At 46.8% G+C, this 11,647-nt stretch overlaps 1 protein-coding gene across 1 annotated transcript; it reads right to left on the bottom strand.

The window, feature by feature from the left end:
* Positions 1-191: 191 nt before the first annotated feature.
* On the bottom strand, positions 192-10,430 carry LOC112453889. Its single transcript, XM_025014901.1, has 3 exons — positions 4,981-10,430; positions 2,343-2,503; positions 192-1,331 (listed from the first exon to the last, which is right to left on the bottom strand). Exons 1-3 carry the CDS (start codon positions 5,972-5,974, stop codon positions 1,272-1,274), a joined length of 1,215 nt encoding a protein of 404 aa, XP_024870669.1. The 5' UTR covers positions 5,975-10,430; the 3' UTR covers positions 192-1,271.
* Positions 10,431-11,647: the final 1,217 nt, after the last annotated feature.

Genomic DNA, 11,647 nt, shown 5'->3' with positions numbered 1-11,647 from the left:
CATAGAAGTTGTAGTCGTGAGTTGTAAGAAATTGACCAATCACATTCGAAGTTGAGGAGAATATTCAATATGTGAATATATGAAATATTTCCTAACTCGTTAGTTTCGGAGCGGGTTTGGTGAAGCGCAATTAATCTTCACAAGGATTCCTTCTTCCGCTGAAAGCACTCGCTTTTGCTTTTTCTTTTTTCTTTTTTTTTTTTTTATTCGGACATTCTTTTCCATTAAATTCGAAATAAATATTTAGAGATATCGATATGACAACATAGAGCGTGCACAAGGCGAGAAGGAGACGTCTCTTCGTGACGGTACGCGATATCAGAAGACCGGATCGACGTTGATTATTTCATTATTATTACGATTCGCTTTAACGCGTCAACGTCGTGCGGAGCGGTTTGATTAAACGCGAGTACAGTTTTTTTTTTCTTTTACAATCTCTTAGGAAGTACTCTAGGAGGAAGTCTCTAGGTACACGTGCCCGTTCCTTGCCAAAACGATACGTTCCGTGTCGTTCCTACCGGTTCGGCGCGCGACGGCGAAGCCGCGTGTTTTACTCTGGGAATGAAGTAAATAGTTCTCAGTCTTCAAAATTACTTTATTGTACCAAAATAAAGTCGTTAAAGAGTTAGTTACGATCTCGCGGAAATCGCTCAATATGAAATCGTAATACATCATCTGTGTGTTGGTATATTAGCTGGTAAGATGCTTATAGAACTGAAATTATCCAAGTCGGGTACTTTCGTGCGCCATACACAGCGGCGTTAAAATGCCATAACTCTCTTACGAACTTTATTTATAACATCCTAAAAGTTCGGACACCTTAATTTGTACTTTATATGAGGATACTTGGTTACGATAGACCTTGCTAACCGATTTTTAATGTAGTTAGAACCATGCCGTGTCCTCTCGGAGATTAAGTCGAGCGGCCGTATTCTCTTCTGGGAAAGAGAAAAGGAGAGAAAGAAAGGGGTAGAGCGAGAGAGAGAGAGAGAGAGGATAGAGAAAGGGGGAAAGGAGATAGAGCGAGAGATAGAGAGAATGAAAGTTAAAGGTAGAGATAGAGAGAGAGAGAGAGAGACGGTTCATCTTAACGTTCCCCTGAGTTTGATTTCAATATGAACGTCTCTATGCGTCAAACATAGAGAGAAAACAGTTTCCGGAAAATAGATTAATGTAGGAGAAAAAGATATCGATGAATATATAAAGAAGTAGACGTATCAGACTTGTGGTTTTATGTACAGCTTGGAGATTCATCGTCAACAAAGAAGGAATTAGCGTCCTCTCGCCCATCGTAGTATGGCGTCCGCTAATACGTCCAGATGCGCCTTCGTCTGAAACATATCGGAATGCGATTACATTATCTGTCGAAACACTTACGTGTTACGCACGGAAGAGGGAAATGATGAGAATTCCGTAATTCTCGCTTCGCGTCCCTTTCCATACGCGATACTCGTACAGCGATTTTGGTTATTAATTAGAGATGTGATCTTCACGTACGATTTGTCTTTACTTGGCACGCTAAATTCGAATATCAGTGCCCGATCAATAATTTTTAATATGCTCTAACAAATTATGCAAGATAATCTTTCCATTAATTTTGAGCCTTGACTTTATAAAAGTAAACGAGATATGTTTTTTTTTTCATCTGGAGCGATCTTATCAATAGTTCTGTTTATATAGAGATCTCCATCGTTTTTCTCCTACCGCGCTGATATCATCCCTTTGACGCGGGAACACTGAAAGGCAAATTGGGTAACGCGAATTTATCGCAGGTTATTTTCCACATGTGCAAGCAGATGGGCAGATGGTGTATGAATTATCAAAAAGATTGTGTTCCCGTATTTTGCTCCGAATCTCTTCCGGAAAATGCTGCCGGGCGAGTCAGAAAACCGAGCTCTTGATATTACACCCACGGTTAGCGCAAACACGCGTACGCCTCCATTTTCTTTTGAACTTTATATTATGACGAAAGTCACTTTAAAAGTTCAACGGAGTTTTACATAGAATATAAAATACATATAGCCGCACGACGTATCTTTTAGCCTCAACCAACTGATGAAAATTTAAATGAAACTCTTGCGCGCTACAAAGACTTCCTTCTAAATTTATTTGGACATCGTCGACTGGAAGGAATGTACGAAATGTTTCTCAAAGTTTAAGGCAAAATAAGTATATCGCTCCGTATTTCGATCGGTTTTTCTTTCGTCGAATGGATCAAGTTCTTCAGAATTTCTTTCGTGTTAACGAAACAATACCGACTGTGTAGAGATACATATACAGGATTCAAAAGAGATGTATACATATATATAAAGGGGTAAAAAGTGTCACATAATTTTACTCACAGTTTTGTAAAACATGCAGGCTTGCCTGTCCTCGTCCTCGCCTGTGGGACAGTCTATAAATCCGTCGCACAGGACATGATCGTCGATGCAATGATATCTACCCATTCTATCTGCGGTCGGGCAAGCGAATCTTTCCATTCCGTCTTCGGAGACTGGACATTCTGTAAATAGGATCGCAAAAATCCTTCTTCAATCCGTTGGTATGAAGCTGACATTATGTCTAGGTCTAGATAGAACGTACAGGTATTATATATAAACGTTATAACGTTACCCGATATCTCGGCCAAATTGGAAAAAATCGCACATGAAAGAGGTATCGCGGAAAAATGCAGTAGACACTAGTATCGTCTTTCTAACGTAAAAACCGTTCGAGTTTCTATATGAAATTTATGTTATTTCGATTATTGTTTTCGTTACTTTTGTCAATGTCCGGTTTTTTTTCTCTACATGACTGCGAGCGGTATTTCTATATTTTTGCCTCCCTCATGCGCGGTTTATCAAAATAAACGGTTCTTCCATTATTTAAAACGACAATTAATCGGATTAGTCGTCGGGCAATTGCCGTATCGAATTTTCCCATTCTACAATCGTGACAATTAATGTAAAATTTAATCGTCGTTAATCGGCAGCTGTGCCGTATTAATATCTAAGTGTACATTTCAGCGCCTGATATTCTCGCCGCATGTATTCCAGTATTAAATGTAGTTGACTGATTCTCTCTGTGTTATTTGCCCAGCATGACGGTGTATTTCAAAAGCCCGTATATACAATATGCTCGGAGTGCACGCTAAATGCGGTTAGCGCAGTTCTCTCTGTGTGCTACTCGCTTAATACGAAGATCTCATTCGAAACGCGTAGGACGAGTCTTAGATAGTAAAACGTATAACGCCAAATATGTACGATGGGAAAGAGATATATATATATGGGTCGACGAGTGTAAATTTCGCGATAATAATCGCGATAGCAAAACGTATAGTTGCCCGTAGCATTTTACATTGTGACCTATCGCTTTTATATATCGTGACCCGAAACAGATCAGCACATGATAAAACAACGCTTGGAAAAACGGTGACAAACGCACTTCATTTTACGTTTTTATATAACGTATCTCACTTTTCAAAGTGGCTCTGGGCATTTTAAAGGAAACTTTCAATGAAAAGGATCCCTCTCGCATTCCGTACGCTCCTCACGTTTTAGATTTCTCAATATCGTCTACACGACCGGAGAGGATGTTTACTGGCATACCCTCGTACCTCGCCATCCTCTTGTCGCGCGGATTCGTCCTCCCCCTCCCCCCGTCGTCAGCGCTCTCTCCTCGATCAATAAATTTGGGAGGGACGGCGGGCACGTTCATGCGACAGCGTTTCGTCACTTTTTCTTTATTTGCAGAAACGCTTTGTCTGTATTTCTCACGCGCGCGACGCATTTCATTCGGATTTATAGACCCGTTCTGCTCGTGTAACTCATGCCCGCGTATATTCATATCGTAACGCGGCTCATTCGACTCATATTTCAAAAAATTAGAACAATTTCCACTGTTTTTTATACGAACGGAGATTTTACGGGATTTACGAGAAACGTACGTTTATACAATTCCAATAGTAAGCGCTTGAAAATTTTAAAATATCGTGATTAAATTCCATTTCCCGTGGTAATAATTAGATGATATATCATTTAAGTCGCTTGAATTTCTTGTAAATTATTCTTTTCGAAATTTTTTTGTCCAAATTACGTAAATACAGATAAATTAACTTTGCGAATTTTTTATGTATTTGAGTTTTCAAAGAGTTTTCCATCGCTATTTTTATTTACAATTTTCGATCTTTATCTATTTGTTTGAATTTTCACAGCAGGACAAAAATTTAAAATAAATAGAGATTAGTTCCTTAAATTAAAATATTCTAATGTGACGTTCGCCCGCGGCTCAGCTTTCCATTCAGCATTCAGACTGACATACGTTAATAAATGGAATATTAGAGAGAGGAACGAAAAGTGATATAATGAAAAAATGTATCTCTTATTTTATAAATTATTACATCGTCCAGTTTCGCAAAAATAAAAACTATTCATTTTAATCCACCTTTTTTGGATAAGAATTGCGGGAAAAAGATAGAGAATTATATTTTACCAAAGTTGAAATGTGTTTTAATATTTGAAAAAGAATTCACTCACATCTCGTTATCATCAGAGAATTTGGCATTTAAGGTTATCGGAATATTTAAAATGGATTAACACGTATCTCTATAATTTATCGTACGATAGATACCTTGACGTGCGTCGATATTCATAAAGTAAAAGCTTAATCAAGTGAATTTTTTGCGAAATGTCATCTCTCTGTCCACAGCTATTCACAAAACTGATCGAGCGTTTTAAAACCTCACCTAATACAAACGTTCTTTAATATTTATGATAAAAGAGAAGAGAAGAAGAGAAAGAGGGAAAGAAGAGGCAGGAAAATAGATTTTTATATCAGAAGGATAATATATTTCTCCCCCCAAATACATTTTTAAGAACTCTTGAAAATTTTCGAAGCGCTCGATCAATCTCGTGAATCAACTACGCTGCGGGCTGCCGCACCGATTCGCGGGCTATTCACGAGTATCTACAACGAGATACCGACGATAACCGTATCACTTACCGATTTGCGGCACGTCGTATTGTATGCTTCCCCGGATTGATCTCAACATGAGCTGCGAGGCGATGCTCGCGCCGGCGGTCGGCGCCGAGGACGCCGAGGATGCTTGAGCCTGATGTCCCGGGGACTCCCCCTGCGCGTCGATCGAACGCCGTCCGATCGTTATCTGGTTCCGCTTGCTTCCAGGTAGCTTGTTTCCGCTAGTCTCGTAGGCGAAGGCCCTCGGCATGAAGCCGCCGTTCATAGGTAAGTTATACGGGGTGCCGCCGCCGCCGCCGTTGCCGCCGCCGCCCTCGGCACGCGCGAGATCAGTCTTCGTGCTCGTCGCAGTGTTAAATCTCTGCTCCGCGTAGAGATCGTCGTGATTCGATTGTCTAGATTCCTGAAGGGTGGTTGCCTTCTTGCCGGCCTCGTCGCACACCAGGATCGGTAGACTGAGCGGGCCCCTCAGCGGGTGCCGGCATCCGATGCGCCGCTTCTTCGGACGCTGATGGGCCTGCCGGTTGCCAAACAGATGATTGCCGTCGTCGTGAACGTAGGGCTCGGCGACGTGGGGTAGCTGCTGCGACAACGGTGGCGGCGGCGTCGCGGCCGCGTGCGGCTGCGACGTCACGTACTCGGAGTAGAGGACGTTCAGCACGGCGGGCGACAGGGCGAAGAACACGTTCTGGAGCTCCCGCGGTTCCTTGACGATGTCGTCGATCAGCATGCCCGCCGGCAACCACGAGGATAATCGCGGCTCGTCGTTGAAGACCAGCCAGTTGGACAGATCGTCCCGGTAGGGACCGTCGGTGGGGTATATCCTCAAGTGCAGCAGGTTGCCGCCTACCGAGCTCAGCTCGCTCTTCTTTCTAATGCTACCGCTTCCGTGACGATAGTCGAGCCCCTGTGCGCCTTGTACTTGTACGATTACGGGTCGATTGCCCACCGCCAGGTCCAGCCCCTGTCCCACGTAGGTGAGAAGCCAGAACATGCAAACTGCCATTTTACAAATCATTAACTTTTCAAGTTTGCTTTTCTCTCTATTTCTTCTCTCGCTCTCTTTCTCTCTCTCTCTCTCACTCTCTTTCTCTCTCGCTCTCTCTTCCTCTTACCTCTTCTAGCTTTTTCTATCTGTCTATATATATATCTACGTATATATCTCTTTTTCTCTCTCTTCTCTACCACCACTTTTGACGCACCCGATTATACGGCTGGGCGTGGTGTTATAATTGACCTATATGAACAGTAATGATGCTCTTTTCTTTTTTGTGTTTTCTTATTCGCTCTCTTTAGCTGCTTACTACTCACTGCCAGTCTAAAGGCACGTCTGTAGCAACTCTGGGTTAGGCCGACTTTTCGTTTGAACTCGCGGTAGGTACACTAGGAAGTTGAGGATGGAGCATGTACACACATATATTTATATATATATTTATATATGTGTATAATTATATGTGTGCATATATGTGTGTATGAATGTGTAGGTGTACGTATGTATGTGTTGTGTTGTGTGTGTGTGTGTGTCTGTGTTGCGTGTACGTATGTACCTGTGTGTCGTGTGTAGGGTGGGCGGGAGATACGGTCGATTGATACCGAAGGGACGAGGAAGGGAAGGATAAACTTGATAAAAAATCACGAGCGGCGATATGTTACGAGAGACACAGCGACGATTATTGCATAGAAAACGCAACGGTGTGCTACGCGTGCAACTGCATCGACTGCGATCCGCCTAGCATGTTCCAATTGGGACCACGGATTCTGTCGCAGGGGACCCCGAAAAGTACGGTCCTCTTTCTCTCTTTCCCTCTCTCTTTCTCTCTCGCCCTGTCTCTCTTTCTCCTTCTTTCTGTCTCTATCGAGGATAAGTCGCCGACTCGAGCGCACGGTGTATCACGTTCGACATTTGATTGCGTTATGCTCGCTCTTCTAATCGATACGCTTCACTTTCGGTAGTCCATGATAGTAGCCGCGACCTTGGCTTTCCCTTCGTGATAAAGCGCACACGTCCTGTACCGACCGTCCTGAAATCAGGTCGTTAATAGAGAATAACGTGCGATATCCTATAACCGCGAGTGCCAGGAACACAAAAAGATTTGTGGTGGTATTATTATTTTTCTAAATTTTCTTTTATTTACTTTTGACTTGTTATATATTTTTTTTTTCTCAGGATATATTCAATAGAAGTGCTGCGACGTGTGGAGGTGGTTATCGGAGGTGCTCATCGTGCGTGCTCATAGATGCGTACAAGGTGCTCGAGTGTGGACAACATTTAAACCAATCGATGGTGCCACTCATGTTTAAACGCCCGCGATCGTTTCGCGCTTCGCCAATAAAGCTACCATCTCTCCGAGAGACAACCCTCTCCCTCGGCGTTTGTTTCCTCATCCGCTTACCTTTCCTTTCTTGCTTTTCTCTCTCTCTCACTCTCTATCTCTCTCTCTTTCTTTCTTCCTCTATCTCTCTGCTCTTTCAATCGGCCCACCCTCTCTTTTCGTTTCCTCTCTGTCGTACGTCCCTAAAGCCTCCCTTTCCTCCTCACGTATCGAACGAACGTCCCGGATATTGTTCGTTTCCACAAAGCGGAAATCGAGCCACGACGCCCCGGCGGCAATCGCGATTACGGTAAATGATCATCCGGAGGCGTCCGCCTGTAAATAACCGCGCCTACCTAAATTTCGCCCGAGAGAGCCCGCGATCGTGCGCGCAAACGTCGGCGAGATAAGCCGCGCGCGTACGTGACGCCGTGAAGTCATTTTCGCGGAGCGTGCCATTACGCAGATCTATTCGCGACCCACCGCGACGCAAAAGTTGGCCGAACGCGCGATACCTTCCAGCTCTTACGTTTCTCTAAATCCTAAACTTTGCACTCGCGCGTTACGTCAGACCCCTAGGATCTGATTTATCTACTTGAGCCAAGTTTCCCTCGGAGTTAATTTCAGACTCGGTGGTGAACTCGAATGTCGATACCCACTCGGACCACTAATGACCCAAGTATTTACCCGGAACCCGGAACTCCGTTTTCAGCTAAAATCTACGAGTTGAACTTAAACGCCCCAAGCAGTTCTGAATTTTATTGCAAAAATGCAACGAGAATTTTGTACGATAATTTCTTAGATATTTTGCGTTGAATTCGATCGCGTATCTATGACAAGAGAAAATCCTTCGCGAAAACGCAACCTTTTTCTCAAGTAATTCTTACGCACTTCTTTATGTAATTTTGCGTCGCAAGTTATCAGGTAAGCCCAAACCGACAGAGTGCGCGATTGCGTTAGAAAACGAAACGAGGAATCGAAGTAATCTTACGCCAGCGATTCAGGTCACGGGAATTCCCTCGAGTCGTCCTAAAACCCGCGTGATCGCGCGAAAGCGATTCAACCGCGTATAATACGATGAGCCGCGAACGTCCGCCGCGACCGCGACGTAACTCGCGCGAACGTGACGGACACGCGGGACGCGACGCGATCCTCGAGTATCGGGTTCGAGTAACGGATCCGATGATCTGGCCGTACGACGATGACAGGGTGATACAATGTGGATAGCAGCAGTGTGGTATGTAGGTCGGTCATATCAACAGGTGCCCCGAAAAACGTTCAAAAAGCAAAGGCTTGCCGTGGCAGAGAGCGGTGCGCGTTTGTCGGTGCGAGACGCGGAAGTAGGCGGTTAACACGAGCGTGTATTTTGCGACAGAGGTACACAGGATGTGTAGAACAAAAGGTAGAGAAAAAAGGTACACCGATATATGTATGTATATATATATAGAGAGAGTGAGGACAATCCGGGCGCGAGAGACGCCCGGTGAGTTACAGACAGAGATTACGGTTCATCGATAGGAGGTGCAGTGTTAACGCGGGGCATTACGTGGATTATACTTGCTTCTCGATATCTCGCCGCCGCGCGTCTGCCGTGCCCGTGCGTTTTCCCTCCGAGAGCTTTCGGACCTCCAATCTCCCGCCGCCTCGGCCTCTTTTCTTCCCTCGACCCTCCGCGTCGCGTCGCGCCGTTCCGTGATGCTTCTCGACCTAATCTCTCTTTTCCTTCTCTTTCTCTCTTTTTTTCTTTCCTTCTTTCTTTCCCTTTTTTCTTTTTTCTCTTTTCTTCACCCTCTCCTCGCCTCTGTCTTGCCTCTTCTTTCTTCCACTCGTCTCTTCTTTCTTTATTACCGTTTCTCGCCCAGCCTCCCTTTGTTTCCCGCGCTATCCCCTTTCTCTCGCTCACGTCCTTGGATAAAAGGGATGTCCTCCGCCGCGTCCGGTCCTCTTCTTGTTTTATTTTTTACTGCTCCGCCGTCCTCGTCAGCGGACACCCGGGTTTCTGGCTGAAGTTACCGTTCCGGCGACGTTCGTCGTGCATCACGCTACCCTCTTCCCTCCTCTATAGCTCGATCGTTGGTCGCGCGATCGCCACGAAGAAGATCTATGCTCGCCTCGACAGTAGCACCCTGGCAGCACCTCGTAGGATCATACCACGTACGACGTCGTCCGGTTACACACGGCAGGGCGCGATTCATTCACTGACATCCTCATCGCTCGCCACACTCCGCTTCCGTATGGCCGTTCATATATGGGCGTGTGATGTCTCGCGCGCGCGCGCGCGCGTACGCTCGCACCCGTCCGCTCGTTCGCGCTGAATATACGTGCGTACGTGCGTGGAGTGCGTACGTGTACGTGTGGCGTTTGACGTTATACCGAAGGGTATTACGATCCGGAGTCACACCGCGAAGTCACCGGGACAAATCTTTCAGGTTGCTCTAATGGCTCGATCGTTCTAGCGCAGTTACGGCTCCCCCTTCCCCGTCTTTCTTCCCACCTCCGCTTCTTCTTTTTCTCACTTGCTCTCTCTCCCTTTCTCCTTTTCTTTCTCTAGGCCTGTAACACCGATCTTTTATGATGATGTCTGGTCTGCGACTATAATCGCGCGGCGTATTTCAAAGGTTAAAGGCTGTTTCCCGCGGTTGCCCGACTTCCCGTGCTGACGTCGCCGACGATCTCGACCGGCCGCGCCGGTGTTCCATTGAGCGACGAGAAAGCGCTCCCTCTCTCTCTTTCTCTTGCTCCTCTCTTTCTTCCTTTCCTCTGCTCTTCCTCTCTCGCTCTCTCCGTCTCCCACGATGCGTAACTCTTTCCGCTCACCCGACCTCGGCACGTCGCGCGACAGCACCGCTTCTCGTTGCTGCTGCACACCTCCTCGCGAACGCCGTCGCTGACGCGCTTACACTGGAGGAGATCCTCGGGAGGGTGTCGTGCGACGAGTGGCCCGACTACTCTCGCCCCTTTTTCCACACGGCGCGGAAGTAGGTGCTCTCGACCGACGGGAAGCGACGACGGAATCGAATGGTGAGGAGGTTGCGGCCGTGGATGGTTGCTTTGTTGGTCGAAGGTCGAGGGATGTGGAGGATCGAAGGGTTGGGACGGTGGGTTACTTCGGTGAGTGAGCTGCCTGGCGCCCTCACCAGAACTAACTCCCACGCTGCGCGGCGAGGACCCGGTGCTATATACAACGCGCATTCTCCCGGCGCGCTCACCCCTCTCTTCTTCGCCGACACCGGGTGAGAGGGTGAACGACGACGGGGTGGCTTTCACCCCCTTCATACGTCTCACCTGGCCTCGCCTCGCCTCGTCTCACCTCGCCTCGCCTCGCCTCGCCACGTCTCTCGCCACCACCCCGGCCGACGCGCCCATGAACGGATTAATGCTGTCGCGAGCCCTATAAGCACCCCCGGCGACCGTACACCCTGCGACTTCATATGACGTTTCACCGCGATACGGTCAAAGGTGATGTGGCCATCACGAAGTGCCACCATCCTGTCCGCGATTGCCACCCGTATACGACAATTCCCCGTAATACACACCCGTCAACATGAATATACGTGACGCCGCATTGTCGCCGGGCTGACACTGTTCGAGACTCGTTCGAGCGTATACTTCATTCAGCCCTTGTGCAGCTCGAAACGAAAAATGCATACAAAAGGGAAAGAGCGTCAGTTCTCTGCTGAGAGAGAGAGAGAGAGAGAGAGATGATGACGTCTCTGGGAATAATATCTCGGGGAATGTCTGCAGTTTTGGTCGTTCCTCGGTTGGCGAGGAACCCACCCACCCCTTCCCCCCTCCCCTTTTCCCTCCTCTATTAAAGCGGAGATCGCAAAATCAAGGACCGGAATGAGGGATCCCGGCTCCGACCTTCGCTATCCTGTAAAATCCACCCCTACCCCTAGGTTTTAGCCCGTCGGGCTGGGTGCCTCGCCGTGCGCACCTAATCGTATCCGCCCAGTTTCTATCTCTCCCATGTAGCCATATCACCTGACGCACACGTTCTTTCGATCACTGTTTGGCCACGCATGTCGCAAGGTCCTGCCTACGTTCGCACGGGAGATCGTCTCGGCCTCTCGATAACACTCGGCACTCGGCTGCGGCTTCGTGGGAGTGTTTGCGGATGACGTTGGTCGATCTGAGCTTCCCCCGAAAGACACATGTAATTGGCTGCCGTTCAAATTACCCTGACTTCCACACAGATCCAGGCACAGTTTTCATTAATTAATCGTCAGTTTTATATACGCATATGATATATCCCTTTCATTTTGTTAGCTAATGGCCTACACCTTCGCTGTTTGCCGTCACAAATTAACGTGCGTGACGTAAAATACACAACGCGACAACACATTCGATAGATTCGGAATTTTCAAAACTCTATATAT

This window comes from Temnothorax curvispinosus, unplaced genomic scaffold, assembly GCF_003070985.1.
Source record: "Temnothorax curvispinosus isolate PA1 unplaced genomic scaffold, ASM307098v1 QBEX01004747.1, whole genome shotgun sequence".
NCBI classification, from domain to species: domain Eukaryota; kingdom Metazoa; phylum Arthropoda; class Insecta; order Hymenoptera; family Formicidae; genus Temnothorax; species Temnothorax curvispinosus.
This window is presented reverse-complemented; position numbering and strand designations above follow the sequence as displayed.